Consider the following 15631-nt stretch of genomic DNA (forward strand, 5'->3'; position numbering starts at 1 on the left):
CAGTGGCAAGCAGCCAGCTCATGAATAGCTTGCTAACATCAACAAGACTATTCGTATGAACAAATGCTCAAAACGACTATGAGACTTCTTGTATATCCTTTGTAATGGTAAAATCACCAGGATTACTGGGGTTTCTAAGTGCTCTCCCACACAGACGAAGAGCTGAAGTCAAGAAGAGTGCTCATGTGAGGAGCTCTGTAAGAGCTGCAGTTAAACACTGAACTGCTCCTTTGGTTTTAGGGTTTTTTTTAAATAGAGCACATTGGAGCAGAGCTACTACTGAACCAGCAGACAGCAGGCTTTGAGTAACTCTAACCGAGTGCCTAAAGTGAGATCCCGACATGCACTGCTCAAGAAAAATACAACTTCTCTTGCCTGAACAGTTATGGTTAACCACGTACTCAGCTCTGCTTGAAGACCATGAGATTTCAAACCACATTCTCAAAGAACGGGGCTGGCAATACATAAAGATCTGTGAGAAAGGAAGCACTGGAACTAGCAGCAAGGTGGGGTTGCCTGCATGGTCAGCCCTTCATTTGAATGCAAATGTAATTTTGGGGCAGGCAGTTATCTGTGACATCAGGCAGGACCTTAGTAAACTGTTACCACCAGCACCTGGTAAAACCATTGTTAATCATGTGTAGTAAAGGGACATCAGGGCTAGCAGGAGTCATTTATAGAGCCAGGCTGGGCTAGAAAAGAGAGAAAGAAAGAGGAGGGGAAGGGAGATCAAACAAACCCTGCGAGGAGCAGGATGTCCCAGCGAGACAAAGGCAGGCTGTGAGCATCATGTATGTGAGCTATCTGTTGGATAAAGACACCAGCATGTATCCGGGATCCGCAAGGTGCACCAACAACAACCTGCCCGTGCAAAACTTCGTGTCTGCTCCAGCCTACTCCGACTACATGGGATACCACCCTGTGCCAGCCCTGGACACCCACGGGCAGCCGGCGGCAGCCTGGGGCTCCCACTACGGCCCCCAGCGGGAGGACTGGAGCGCCTACGGCCCAGGCCCTTCCAGCGCCGTGGCTGCTGCCCACATCAATGGCTCGTCCCCTGGCCAGGGCTCCTACAGCTCTGCTGATTACAGCTCCCTGCATCCCGCCGCCGCTGCGGGGTTACCTCCTGTAGATACAATTAATGCCCAGCAAATCTCTCCCAACAGCCAAAGGCACAGCTCTTATGAGTGGATGAGGAAAACGGTGCAATCCACTTCCACAGGTAGGAGGGCACGGAGGTTTTATGCTGAGAAGAGATTTTTACTTGTTATTCGGTCATTGCGGGGTTTTTGGCAGGTTCCCTGTTCAGAGGGAAGGATTCGGATTAATAACAACAGGTTCTGATTGCTCTGAAGGATTCCCTTGCTAGCAGTTAAATATTGGTTCAATTATTGGATGCTGCGTTTGATCAGTTGATTATTTCTTATGTTTCTTGCTTGACCTTTAATCCTGTGGGAAATGAAAAGCAATGTCCTTTCACTTCTCACTTCAGATATGTTTAAAAAGTTTGTGATATCCAATAGTTGCTTTTAATAGGAGTCCTATAGATTGGGATAAACCAGAAAGTGTGGTATTCAGCACCACCTATATTTTGCTTACTTTCCTCAAGTTTTGGAGTACCTAGGAAAAGTTCAAGTAAAATCTGCACAGCAGGGGGTTGGCAGTAAGGCTTTATACCAGAAACAACCCCTCTAAACCTCAGAACACTGAAATGAGATCTGCAAGATCAAACAATGAGTCAATGCTTTAAAAACAGGGATGATAAGGAAAGGCTTGCTTCACTTTGTAGTAGCAGCTCTCAGAATATGCAGGAATACAAAGATCCATGGTAACACAGCCTGTTAATACAGCCACAGATCAGGCTCTGCTGCATGACAGTCAAGGAGTACAAAACAATTCTTCAATCATATTTAACTGGTAAAAACAAGCTATGAAGTGTGAGGGAGAGGTTCCGTTTGATTGGGATGAGGAACAAGAGTAAAAAATATAAATATTGAACATCCCTAAAACAAAAATCTGTACCCTGTATATGATAAAAGTATGAAACAAGAAGGGAGAGAAAGAAAAGGAGGGAATTCTGCCTGAAAAGAACAGAGGCATAATCTGCTGTATGAAAGTATTTGATCCTCTGAGGTGCTGAGCAGCTTTGACATGCACTGAGATCAGTAGAAATTAGGGATGCTCAATTCCTCCCCTAAAGAGATGCTCCCAGTATTTCAATGTTGCATCTCAGGAAGGTTCCTTCCCTTTCCCTCCCTCCCACCCCAGCTCTGTTCCACACATGCCTGTAAATAAAAGTCTTCAAAGCAGAGCCTGAATCAATCTCTAGTGGAAAAGCAATTACTTAAAAGAGACATCAGAGAACTGAAAGCAACTGCATAGAAAAGTTGTCTGTATTAAAATAATGCATCTAATTTGTATGGGCACTCCTCACTCCTGCTGAACACAAATTTAGTTCATGGAGAGTCCACAGAATTCAACAGACCAATCAGAACAGGCTGTTGCTCTGTGTGAATAAGAATTTGGGGGGATAAAAATGTTTGTATTTTTTAAATTGTATTTGTTCTTCACTGATTATTATCCAAAAAAACCAAGAGGGCCTGTTTTGAAAAAACCTGCAGCTTACTTTTGAGGAGTCATTACAGGGGCAACAAAATTGCTCACTAATTGTGGGATTTACAGATGGCAGAACCCTTGCTCAAAAAAACCCACTGCTCCTCATCCCTTCCTTACCTGCTTTGTGCTCCTGTGGATTCCAATCCCAGCCTCTGAGAGCAGGGCCTGATTTGTTCTGTGCTGTCCCTTTGATAGAGGGGACACTGGGACAGATTGATGCAGCACACACACACATACCTATACCCATAATATAAAATATCACATTCTAATTGCTGCTCAAGAAGCACTTAGAGATTTCTAACTTTCCAAAGTTCAAGCCTGCAAGGGTCAGAGCATTCACAGGAGAGCTGGGAGTGTCTCCTTTCTGGAATGGTCTAACAAGATACTGAGTATATGTGTGTCCAGGAGAACTGGAGAAATCAGCATGCCATAGGAACAAACCCTCCCAAATGCCCATGGGCCAGTGGAAGGCTACATTTAAAAGCTACTGAGTCCTGCTTTAGGGAAAAATCCAGATAAGGAATTCTCCTGCTTCTGCTTTTCCTCTTATATATATTAGTTTTTCTGCTAGGCCAGGAAGGCTCAGTGCCAGCAGATCTGTTTCATTGGAGTGAGTTCCTTTCTCTTCCTTCACTCCTTTCCCTCTTTTTCTGTTTAAAAGCAATGGCACTATTGTTCTTCATGGTTTCCCCAAAAATAAAATAATTTTAAAATATTTTCCCTTGCAGCAGTGTCAGCTCTAGGAAAGCACCTGAGTGAGTTTGGTTCTGTGCAGGCAGGTGTTGCAGTGGTTTCAGGTGTGTGACCAAGCTCACTGCAAATGCTTTTTGCTGGATCAGGAGCAAACCCCTCAGCATTTTCTTAGATGGAATCAAATTCTTTTTACATCCTTAAAGCTGTCTGTGTTCACTGAGCATTATCCTTCTGTCTCCTTACAAAACCTTTGGGAGTTTCAGTAGAGATTTGGTGTGGGCAAAAATGAAGAAATCACACGTGTTATTTATTAGCTTTTTTTATCCCCTGTTAAATAGATATGAACCACTGTTCTTAATGATGAAAAAAAATGAGGCTGAGACTTACCTGAGGTGATCACAACAGAAATCATTTAGACAAACTAATTTTGTTATTTCTCCATTACATGCTGCAAAGCACTAATTATCAATACTAATATTTCACTGTGAAAACAATCATCATAAAAGCAAGTAATTTTTGCAAGATATTCTCAGAAGTGTGCAAGAAATGTTCCTGTAATCTCATCCCTTTAAGACTGGGAGAGATTCTTGCCAAAGGTTCACTCACTTTGAGTAGTCTGGCTTGGAGCAGCTACCGAAATGAGGCTCCAAATCTGTGACCTTTCCATCTCCAGAGATTTCATGGTTATCTTCTCTTACTGGTGCTGTGTGGCCTCATGTCCTGAGAGATGACAAACAAAACACTTTATTGAAGTTTCTACCACTGCCTCATGCCCTGCAGGTCTTTTGATACTCTGTTATCTACACAACTAACCTGGAACAAAGGAAGAAATTATTTCAAGTTTTACTCTGCAGCTTTAAAAACAACATCAATGTAGAACCATGTGTTCAACTGATGTAAAATGAAATTTGTGAGGTTATGCTACCTGAAACCTCTGGAAGATCTCAGTATTTAATGTGAGATTACCATCCTGGTTTAATGCCACTAGAATGCATTTCCTGCAGACAAGGCCTGCTGAGGTTTTAGTGCACCCTTCTCTCTGTGACTGAAGGACGCTGAGTGTTGGTCTCTGCCTTGGAACTGCAGGGATTGGGATTTGATCCTCAATGCAGGGCACGTAGGATCCAGTGCCCTATCTCTGCACTCCACAGCGTGTTGAGGGTACAGGAAAAAGCCAATGTGTTCTGACTCAGAACACTTGAAGGAGGAAGCACTGAGTACTCAGTATTTTCAACCACAAACACTGAGAGGAAAGACTCTTCTCTGACCCTTACACTGCTCCTGTCTCCTCAACTTCCCCTTGGAGAGGGTGAGCACAGCCAAGACAAGGAGTAATTGTAACACAGAACAGAACAAAGCCACAACTAGAAAGGTGAGGTGCTAATTCCACACACACAAGACATAATTACAGGCAAATTCTTTGATGGAAAGTAGAATAAAAACACCTTAGAAGAAGCTACAAATCTCATCTTGTTGATTTCAGGATTTTTATGGAGCTATGTCATCACTTGCACAGGAGTAGACTTGACTTTATGACTGTGTGAGAAAACAACACACACCTGTAGTAAAAGTGTGCCCAAAACAGTGAGTTTGAGCAGAGAACACCCAGGAGAATTTGCTCACAAAGCTGTAAGTGCACCTTAAGATCTGCACTTATGTTACCATAAAACAGGGTGGGGACAAGTTTTGAAACAGGTGAACTGATTCAGAGCAGAGATTTCTCCTGTAGGTGACAAGTTTTCTATCATTCTTCTTCAATAAATAATTTACTCTGCAGACATAAGGACAATTTTTCTGATGCTGATGACAGGTACTGAGAGCATCATGACCAAATGCACTGTAAATGTATCACACTTGGTCCTTGAAGGAAGAAGTTATATTCCCTCAAATCTAAGGAAGAGGAACAAGCCTCTTTAGAGGTCATTCCTGTAAAATGTTGAATGCTAAAGAACATACAACACTTGGGAAAAATCTCACTTAATCACTTTCCTTTTAGTTTACCCAGTCACTGGCAATTGCATTTCCCCTGGTTTCCCACTCAGAAATCCACCTATATTTTCTGCAGGTTGGGTCCTTGTGCCTGTCCAGTCATTCCTTAGAGAATAAAAATGGCTCTGCTTCAGATCCAATTCCTTCTGGATGATGATGATGAATAGAAAAGTTTACACTAGCAAAGGGAAGAAGAGAATTTGGCCAATGAGCTTTATTCCAGAACAGCAGAACATACTCAAAATTGAAAACAGAAGGGAAAATTCGAGTCTGTTGAAAGGTTCCAATTCTGGGATCCTGTTCTGGTTTTTTCAGCTTGAATAATCTGAACATGTATAAAAGAACAGATGAGCAAGACCCAGCAGACAAACAGAAAATCTCACCAAGTTTCACAAACCTAACTTTGCAGTAATGCACAGGACCAGGACACCTCCCCACCACACCAAGGTTTCTGGCAGGAATATTATACAGGAGTGGATCTATGTCACATTTTCTAATACAATGGCTGGTGGGGTTTTTTTTAATTTAGCTTTACAGAACATTATGCGCAACACAATGTTTGTCTTCAAAACTTATTTTAAATTACTTTTGCTTCACAACTTCAATTAAGTCAGTGAAATTACTGACTTAAGTCAGGGAGAATTTGCCCCTTACTTTTCCTACACTTTTGAAGAACATGAGTAGTTAAGAGTCCTAAACAAAACTCTGAGGCCTGATCTCTGTCAGTCTATATCTTTATAAACTCAAAAATTAACATCAGTTTTTTAATACTAAAGTAACAGAGAGATGCAGGTTGGAACTGAGAATATCCTCAGGCCAGAAGCTGTTTCTCATTTCTGTGATGATTTAAGGTAACATCCAGTCACCAAGTACAGGCATAACTTCCTCTGAAACACTGCTAACCCCTGGAAGCCAGGTTGCAATGCGTTGTGAGCAATCCCTCATTAATCCCACACTATCCTATCCTAGGACACCTTCAGGCAGCTTCTGGATTTTATGAAAGATGCTGGTTTCAGTGCCTGCAGAATATTCCTGAAAAGTTAAGAGAGGAGGCTCTGAAAGAAGGCCCAGGGCTGGTTCTAATGCTAATTTATTTTGCTTTGTAAACTAGTTGTGAGGTCCGATGGTGGTTTTTTTTTTTTTCCTTTCCTGGCCTACATTGTCTGAGGTTTTGAGGCCTATCTGTCATATTGAGGCAACAGACCCTTTTAACACTTCACTTTGCTTTGATATGCAGTCTTGTCTCTTCCTTCTCCCTCTTTTCTTCAGGAGTTATATTGCCGGAAAGGGTGATGATTTTCACAGCAAATAAAGAGGCCTTCTCCCAGCTTTATTGTCTTCAGAAGAAATACTCTGTGAATTTTATGACCAATGGGAAAGCTGTTCCCTTCCCCCAACTCAAAACTTGGCCAGTCACAAAAATGGCCAGAGTGGGTGTGATGGAACAGCACTGTTAAACTATATCCCATGGAAAGATTTCCAACTCTGAAATGTCTCACTTCTTGCTGGTCCAAAGGCACTCCTCAGTAGTCACTATTGCAAAAGAGGGTTTTTGACAAAACTCCCTCTTCTTAAATAGCTCATTAAACCCAGGAAATCCACTCCCCCAGTACAAAGGCAGGCAGACTGCAAAGGTAGCTGCTTCAAAGCCCTTTTGTTTCATTTCTCTTCTACCCGAGCACTAATAACCTCCCCAACCACAATTCCATGGTATAACTGTCCATGCCAGAACATATTTCCAACAGAACTGACACTATACAGCTGATTGTAATTTTAACCTGTCACTAACAAAAGATGAATTCAGATGGTACAAACTCAACTATTGGCTATTTCACTCACCTAAGAGAGGAAAATATGCAGGATTTCACTAAAGAATTGGATTAATATATTGACTTTTATCATTGCATCATTGAATTCTGCCATTACGGCCTGAGAAGTGAAGAACATCCTCCCGCTGTCTAAGGGTGAACCCATTCGTACCACCTCAAATTTTACTCAGGTAATATTTCTTCTGGAAATAAAATGCATCCCTGGAATTAGAGCCAGTAGAAGGTCTGCAGAACAGAGTGGAGTGGATCTGCTCTGTCTAACAGATGGAATTTAGGGGCTAAAGTCCCAAACTGTTTAGGGATAGGTTCTGTAGCTGCTGTTTGTTAACTCTGGCAAATAAAAGTGTACTTTGCCTTTGAAAGGAAATGCCATGTGCAGACTAATTCCAGCCCAGCATCCAACAAAGGAAGACTCTCACTGACATCAAGGAGAGTAAAGGCCTAACAAACTAAAACATGGCTCTGCCAGAGCTAAAAGTATCTCTTGCAAGACTCCGGCAGATCTCAGCTCCCAAGATCTCTTGTCTCACAGTAAATATTACTCTACACAGAAAAAAAAAATCAAATTATTAAAGACAAGATTTATGTAACAAATCTGAGAATTTTTCTCAGAGCATTTCTCAGATTTTCCTTACTTCGTTTTTTTTACTTTTTAAATTATTTTCTTAATTTAAAAAAAGAAATTAGATGTCAAAACTCCCAATCTTCCTTCAAAAAGAATCCAGATATTATCAGTTCTTCTAAAAACAGAGAGCTACTCATAAAGAAATAAAGGATCTTATGGGATAAAGTTCTATTTCCATGTACATTTAATTTCTTCCTCAGCTTAAGAAGAAAAAAACCAAAACAACCCACTCCTACTCAGGTAATAAGGGTTTAAGCACTTCAAACCAGAAACAGGAAGATTTTTCTTGAAGTTTACTACCTTGTTTTGGCAATAGAGGAACATTTGATATTTGTCTGTGCCTTCTGAATGAGAGTAGAGGTCAAGATAAGATCACCTTGTTCCTCTTTTGTGTACTCCATCTTAACAACACAAAGGACACTAAGGAAACATGTTAAACATTTTGTCCCATAGAATGACCCCAAATTCTCATCTGAAGAGGAAAAAAAACCTTAACCAAACCACCAGTTAGAGAGATCAAAAGTTAAAAAATATCAAGTGAGGCATTAAAGCACCACAGGTGACCATATGTTAAACAAACAATTCACACTTCTAGTGAAGGAAAACAAATGTCCTGGTATTTATGTGGACTGAACTGAATCACTGCTGTTCCTTAGAGACTCCAAAATTCTTACCTTAATGTAGTAAAATTAGCAGCACTTTTCACTTGATTATCAGTGTAAACGTCACCGGGCTAATTCTGCTCTCACTGCAGTTTCACAGAGGTAGAAACGCCACTGAAATGAGAATGTCCTGTACATCTTCCCCAGCCAAGCAGCACCTTCACAGGCAGGTAACAGATTTGAGCCAAAGGAGTTTGGCTGCATGGATTGAGCAGAACTCATGGCCTAAGGAGCAATCCCACATCTATTTTCCCTATTGAAATATTCCAAGCAATCAGGCTGATGGCCTTAGGAAGAGTTGGAAGATGCCCATAGCATTGTAGAGGCACTATTGATGCTCTCCCAGGGTTGGACACTATGGAGCATGGAAGCTGAAGGACCAAATTCTGATGCAGACTTGGTTTTACAAGCGTGGGGAGAGTCCTAGAGAACCCCCGTCTTGTAGGGCAAACCAGAACTATCCCCATCCAGGCTGTAACAGGATTTATTCACAGCATTTCCCTGCCCAGGACTTCTGGTGCTCACTGGATCTGTAGTCTATACAAACAGTACAAAGAGGAGCAGAGCCTGAAGAACTTTCTAACACAAGCAGTAGGTTGGCAAGCCAGAAATTCTTAGAAGTAGCAAAGTCCTGACTGTCAAACATTGGAAGAGGCAAAAGTGACCTGGCTCTCAAGCCATGACTGTACAGTGTGCATGGCAAGTGGAAGGCAATGCTAACTTTAAATAGGTTCCATAAAAAACAAAGGGGTTGGGAAGGAGTCAGACCTTTGGCAGCACTGACAGATGGCCCCTCCAGCTCCTCTCCCCAGCCAGGGGGAGCTGGTGGCTCTGGGGCTCTGTGCCACTGGAATCCACTCAGACACCGAAATTTTACCAACTCCATGCCTGAGAATGTGTTTCACTCCATTCAAAATTAATTGATCTTATTAGAGTGTAATTATAGGAGTTTGTGGGACCTGTTTTTTGAGGATTTAGACATCCCCATAACCTTGTCAGAAAAAGCTCTGTAAGCAAAGAGGAGCTGCTGTGCAAAGCCACACGACACCTGCAGCAATAGCAGATGGGTACAAACACCTCGAGTTCTGTGCAGCACCTGAGAGAACCTGAACCTGAGGGGGCTGTTCTGCTGCAGTGACCACTGAGGACACAGATTCACAACCTCCAGCACCACAGTGGAACATGTGGCAAAAAAATACCGAAAATATATTCCCTGTCCCAGACAATTCACTGGTTAAATATACACATGTGAAGGAATGTCTGCATAAATACAGACAGACAAGGAAGCATCAAAAAATGGTAAGATTGTGGTCAACAAAGATAATACTGGTCTTAACACAACAGTGAGCCAATCAGTTAAAAATGTGGGAAGACCTCAGGCTTTGGCTTTAAGCAGGTGCTGATCTACAATATATTGATTGTCTAATATGAGCATAAACCACAGAGGAAGGGAACCATCAGCAGCCTTTCTCATTCTCAGCTCTCTTTCAGTGCAGCCACACATTCTGTCCTCAGAAATGACCCCGTATGGAATCCATACAATTTCAGCTCCTTGCATCTGTGTTCCCTGGCTCCTGTCATCTGCGATTGTGTTTTAATGCCCTGGATGCTGCTGAGCTGTGTCTGCTCCACTCAGCTGCACCCACAGCTGAAAGGAGGCAGCAGTGCTGCTCCCAAAACAGCAGATGCTGCAGTTCCCTGCCCATTGTGAAGTGTTATTGCTTGCCTTTTCTCTTTTTTATGAACTGTCATCTGAAAATCTATGTTACTGTTCCCTGTGCTGTTATCAGGTCATGGACAGATTGTGCGAGACTTGATGGGAAAACACAACCTCCAAATTGCAGTAACAATCACAACGTTGTAGGAATTTTTCTAGCAGCAAGAAGTGAGGAACTGTGGAAGCTCTCAGTATTTTCTGTGCAGTAAAATGTCCTTCACAATTTCCCTCTAAGGCAGGTAAGAGTGTCAGCTCTAGGGACAGAGAGACAAGAGCAATTCAGCAGCAGGCAGGAAGCCTGCAGCAGAGCTGGGAGCAGAACCCAGGTTTCCTGGCTCCTTACTCCTAACAGGAATGCCTTCCCTTTCCCAAATGATAACACAGGGGTGATAAAGAACACAAGAAGCAGTTTATTATCTATTTACTAAGGAGCAAACCTAATATCTGATGGTATGAATCTCTTGTGTTGTAAATCATCACAGAGTTACTCTGGGTAAGTGCATAGAGAATCAGGCCTAAAATCCCCACAGATGTTTTCAAATGTAAAACCAGATATTTTGTGTTACTAAAGTGAAAAACTCTAGCTTGAAGCAATGTGTTCTTCTTTCAAAACAGGTAAAACAAGAACGAGAGAGAAGTACCGAGTGGTTTACACAGATCATCAGAGATTAGAATTAGAGAAGGAGTTTCATTACAACAGATACATTACAATCAGGAGGAAGTCTGAACTTGCTGCAAACCTAAGACTTTCCGAGAGACAGGTAGAGTATGGATCACCCATCCAGGCTTTCCTTTGAATTTATGATTGCTGATGAGGAGATAACTGTATGGTTAAGAATACAGAAATGTTAATGCCTCGAGTAATCCAACAGTGCACTGAGTTCCCTTTGCAGTAGAACCCAAACCAGAGCTGTGCAATAGCCCAGGAAATGCAAACACCAACTTTTTCCCATTCCTAGAACACAAGTTAAGCCACATCACCAAAATCCTGCCCGGATTTCTCTCTGGGCAGTGGTAGCAGGGAGAATTTCTTGCTGAACTTTCTAAAGGAGGAGTCCTGGTTCTGCTGAAGTCAATGGGAATTCCATAACCAAATCCAACAAGGTCGGTCTTAGCAGAGATGGAAGTGATGAGCTCAAGTATGTTCAGGACACTTGAAGGGTTTTGTTCTCTTGGCTGCCTTGTGCCTTTTGTTAAAGATTTCCTACATACGTGCTACTCCTTGCTCCTGCCCCATTTCCTCCCCTCCAAATTCCTCTTCTGTTCCCAGAAGATAAATCAAAACACAATCCCATGATTAGGCCTGATTCACTATTGTTTTATGGGCTCTGCTGAGCAGGAATGGTCTAAAACCCACCCAGCTGTAGCACTGTCCATCCGACTTGAACCTGTCTCACACGGCACACGCTGAGCTTACAGAAGTGGAGAAGCAAACACCCATTTTGCAAATATTTCTCAATCTGCTGCTGAATGCCAGGATTTAATTATTGAAAATTAAAAGTATTTCAGCCAGGTATAAAAAATACACTATGTGTCTTTTTGCTGGCTGTTAAAACATTAATAACTTGACTTAATTATGCTGAATTTGAATATTATGACCCTGCATCTATAAACAACCAGTGGTATTTACTTGAAAATTCCTAGTTCAGTGATAATTCCTGATGAATGTTTTTGTTAGTGTATTTGAAGAGGTGAAACAAAAATATGTGATCTATTTTTTTGTCATATATTGGGGAAACTTGGCAACAGCTTTTGCAATATTTCTTCATCATCATCATCATCATCAATATATTGAGAACAAAACGAATTCCAGTTCATACAACCTACATCTCTGAAGTGTTTTTAAAAATGTAAGATTAAGTAAAAAACACCTGATAGACTCCCAGCACCACCCTTTTGTACAAATTAAACAACTCCATCCTATGAGCATGACTGAACACACACTGTCCTGTCCCAAGCTCCTCTGCACACCACCTGAAATCTGAATTGATTTTCTGGAAAAGCTTTTTTTCTGCCTCTGCCAAAATTCAAAATTCCTGGGAAGGAATATCTCAAAAGGACAAAGAACAATCATTTCAACAAGGAAGGAAAGATGCAATATCTAATTAAGAAAAAAAGGCAAAGTGAAGCATTGTTAACATAGGAAGGATACAGAAATAAAGGAGATGATGAGGATGAGAAAGAAGAGAGAAAAATCAGACTTCAGGGGAAGAGAGATTTGCATGGAAAAAAGAATTGAAAGGAAAGAGGGCAACAGGTGAAGAACAAGTCAGACAGATGCAACTGGCCCTGTTAGCTTTTAGTCTGACATTACAGACCTGTTCTTACTTGGACTTATTTGATAATTGGCACATGACCCTGAAGTGCCTACTGATTTCTCTTTGGATCTCTGCTGCAGATCTGCTTCCCTAGTTTAACAACAAACCAGAAAAAACATCAATTCACAGGCAGGTAAGAACACTGAAGCCAGAGGGTAATTCTGAAATGTTGGTTTAGTTTTTAGACTGTTTCATCTTTTCATACATTTTGGCAAATGTATGAGAGAAGCTGGATTATGTCTGCACAATGAGAATGCAAGAGATCTGAGAGGACTTGAGACTGGTTTAATGGAACATAATTTGGTACTGAAATGATACTCCAGAACTAAGGCAACAAAAGGAACTGCCAAACATCTCAGATGGCAGCCCTGCTTAAGAGACCTGGTTTGAATTTACACAGGCTTTGCATGTATTTGAATCCTTCAGCTGCAAAATGGAATAATAATGCCTCAAGGAAAGGCACACTGAGACTGTCACAGAGAGTCCTTAAGATGTTTTGTTGGGCTTCACCAGTTGTTTTCTTTTAAAACACAACCTGGTAGCCACAGGTGTTATCACCTCTCACTGTTTTACCTCCGTTCCAATCATTATTCACTTTGCCTTTCTAGTTTCTAGCAAAAAATAACTGAACAGACCAGTATTTCTCAGCAAAATATTGATTTTTTTTTTCTCTGGGTTATAGAAAATGGTGACAGGAGTGTTTCCTTTGCCGTCTGAACAAGGAAACACAACAAACCTGAATGAGGTAGCTTGACTTATTACACTGACTAGACATGATCCAGAGCCACTTCCAAGGATAAATAGCTGGAGTGCACAGCTCTAAAGCCATCCCTGGGGATTCACATCCAAGCCAGTCCACTTACCACAGAACATTTCACACCTTAACAAGTTCTGAGGTATTTTCAACTGACCATTACTCACCTTCAGCTCACATCCTCACTTGTTCCACCCTGATCAAGACCCATCTTTAACAGGTCCTTCATTCCTTCCCAAAGGTGGCTGTGTGCCTGCAACAGAGCAGGGATACTGGTGGCACTGGATCGTGTGGGAAGCAGCAGCAGATTCTGGCTCCATCTACAAATGAAGTAGAAGGCACTCAGCTATTCAGGCACTGCTAATGTAATATTTTGAATTAATGTTGTGTACCACTGGTGAAATTCTGCTAAGAAGTGAATTTCCACTGGCTTGCATGCTGGAGCTCATCAGTTAATGTGCAGCATCCAAGCAGGAAAGCTTTTGTGCCTCAGTTTATAGGCCAGTAGCAGATTTTGGCTTGCCCTGACTAGGGCATACAGTTTTCAATGCAACAACACTCTTGGATCATTTTGGCCATCACTAGGACACATGAGAATCTGTTCTGTTAGATTTTGTTTCAAAAAATTAAATAAATCAGAGCTCATTCCATAAAGAAATAACTCTGAACTAAAAACAAAATTCATTTTTTATCAAGCTATTACTAAATATTTTATTACCAGATAGGAAAGATTACCTGTATGAAAAACAAGCAAACAGCTCTCTTGTCTCAGTTCGTCATTGCCTTTCTCAGTGGTCCTCATGCCACTGATTTTCCCTATGATTCTGTGACTAAATACACAAAGGACCACATTGCACTCTGGTAGCAACTGAAAACAATTTTCCTCTGCTCCTCTGCAGGTGAAAATCTGGTTCCAGAACCGCAGAGCTAAAGAGAGAAAATTAATGAAGAAGAAAATTACTCACTTTGATGGCAGCAATCTCGGCTCTCTGCAGAGTGACTCTGGCTCCGTGAGCCCGATGCCAGTTCCTGACCCACAGACTCATTCGGAAATGCCCAGTTCTTTATTCCCCGCGCCGCCGCCTCCCCCTGCTGCTCTCCCCATGAGTGGCTTGCAGCACAGCGGGACCCTGCAGCAGGTGGTGGCCTCGCAGTGAGGCTGCGGGGGAGCCACGGCGGCACCGAGCCCACGGACCCAGTACCGGAGCACTACAGGACCCAGGGGGGGTCCCCAGCGTGACACAGCCTGGGGCACACAAGCTTCAAGTACAGTAAACCAAGAGCCACCTGCCAGGTGTGCGGCACAGCGCGAGTTCCCAAGGGCAATGGAACTGCAGGAGTCCCTCGGGAAGAGGATGCCTGTGCCACAAGGCAAGGAGCCCTCCGGCCTGGGAGCAGCTGGGGAGGCACGGGGAGGGAGAGCCCAGGAGCAGACACAGCCACTTGTTCCACTGCAGACACAAAAAAAGCACAAAACTTGCCCCAGGCAATCAACTCCACACTGCTGAGGCAGCTGTACCGAGTGTCTGTCCCTCACCCCCAGGAAAGAGAATATTCCTGCTCCTTTGATCTCCACACAGGTTCCATGTACTGATCCCATTTGTGGATTTGACACATGCATCTTGATAAATGCAAACCTGGCTGATGTGTTTTGACCCACTTGATGGAAAGCCTGGAGCCAGGTGGTTGCACTCACTACATGTTAAGGGCAAAGGTCAGGGATGAGCTTTTTGGAATTTTTGGGGGTTTGACAGGTATGATTTCCAATGCTCCATCCATACACTGGTATAAACAGGCACTCTTCAGTCTTACTATAAACGTTTTGAAAGCCTTCAGGAATTGTGAATCTTGGCCCAAATTCATTCTTGGACAAAGAAAATTCATGTCAGATTCATTTTGGGTCCTAAGAGAGAGCAAAGCAGGGGAGAAATCCTTTTAAAAAGTACAAGTATTTTGAAAAGTGACTGCATCTCATGAGACAGCAGAGCCCATGGATAAAGATGCAATAATTGCATTCAAACAATTTTAAATCTGGTCCAGTTTTATGAGTTATTGTGACACTAATAAAATTTGAGAAGCCAAATTAATAGAAGACAAAGCAAACAAAATACTTCACTTAAAATTAAGCTCTCAGCATTTTTCATGTGGGTCTCAATTTCTGAAGGGCTGATCCCTTCCACATTTAGCAGAATTTGGTAGGCAATCAGTACTTAAGAATAATCTGAATACTTACTTCCCAATATGATTCCCAATGCGCAAACCTTTTGTCTGCAAAGGGAAAATTTTTAGAGCACATGAGTGATTTGGGAATTTATACCCTCTTTGTCCAAAGCAGTTCAGAAATTTAGGATGCCTGTCCTCAGGAATTTCCATCAAGGAATCCCCTGAAATCTCTCTGTCACTGTTGCAAATAAGACTTAGGAGCATT

General features: G+C 42.2%; 1 protein-coding gene across 1 annotated transcript; it reads left to right on the plus strand.

Annotated features, from left to right (window-relative positions):
* Window positions 1–789: 789 nt before the first annotated feature.
* On the plus strand, window positions 790–14360 carry LOC309577475 (homeobox protein CDX-1-like; the record flags this gene model as incomplete). The annotated part of the gene is made up of 3 exons (XM_082289537.1): window positions 790–1222; window positions 10747–10892; window positions 14103–14360. 3 exons carry the CDS (start codon window positions 790–792, stop codon window positions 14358–14360), a joined length of 837 nt encoding a protein of 278 aa, XP_082145663.1.
* Between the last annotated feature and the right edge of the window lie 1271 nt (window positions 14361–15631).

Source organism: Coloeus monedula (genome assembly GCF_965178545.1).
Source record: "Coloeus monedula genome assembly, chromosome: 12".
NCBI lineage: Eukaryota > Metazoa > Chordata > Aves > Passeriformes > Corvidae > Coloeus > Coloeus monedula.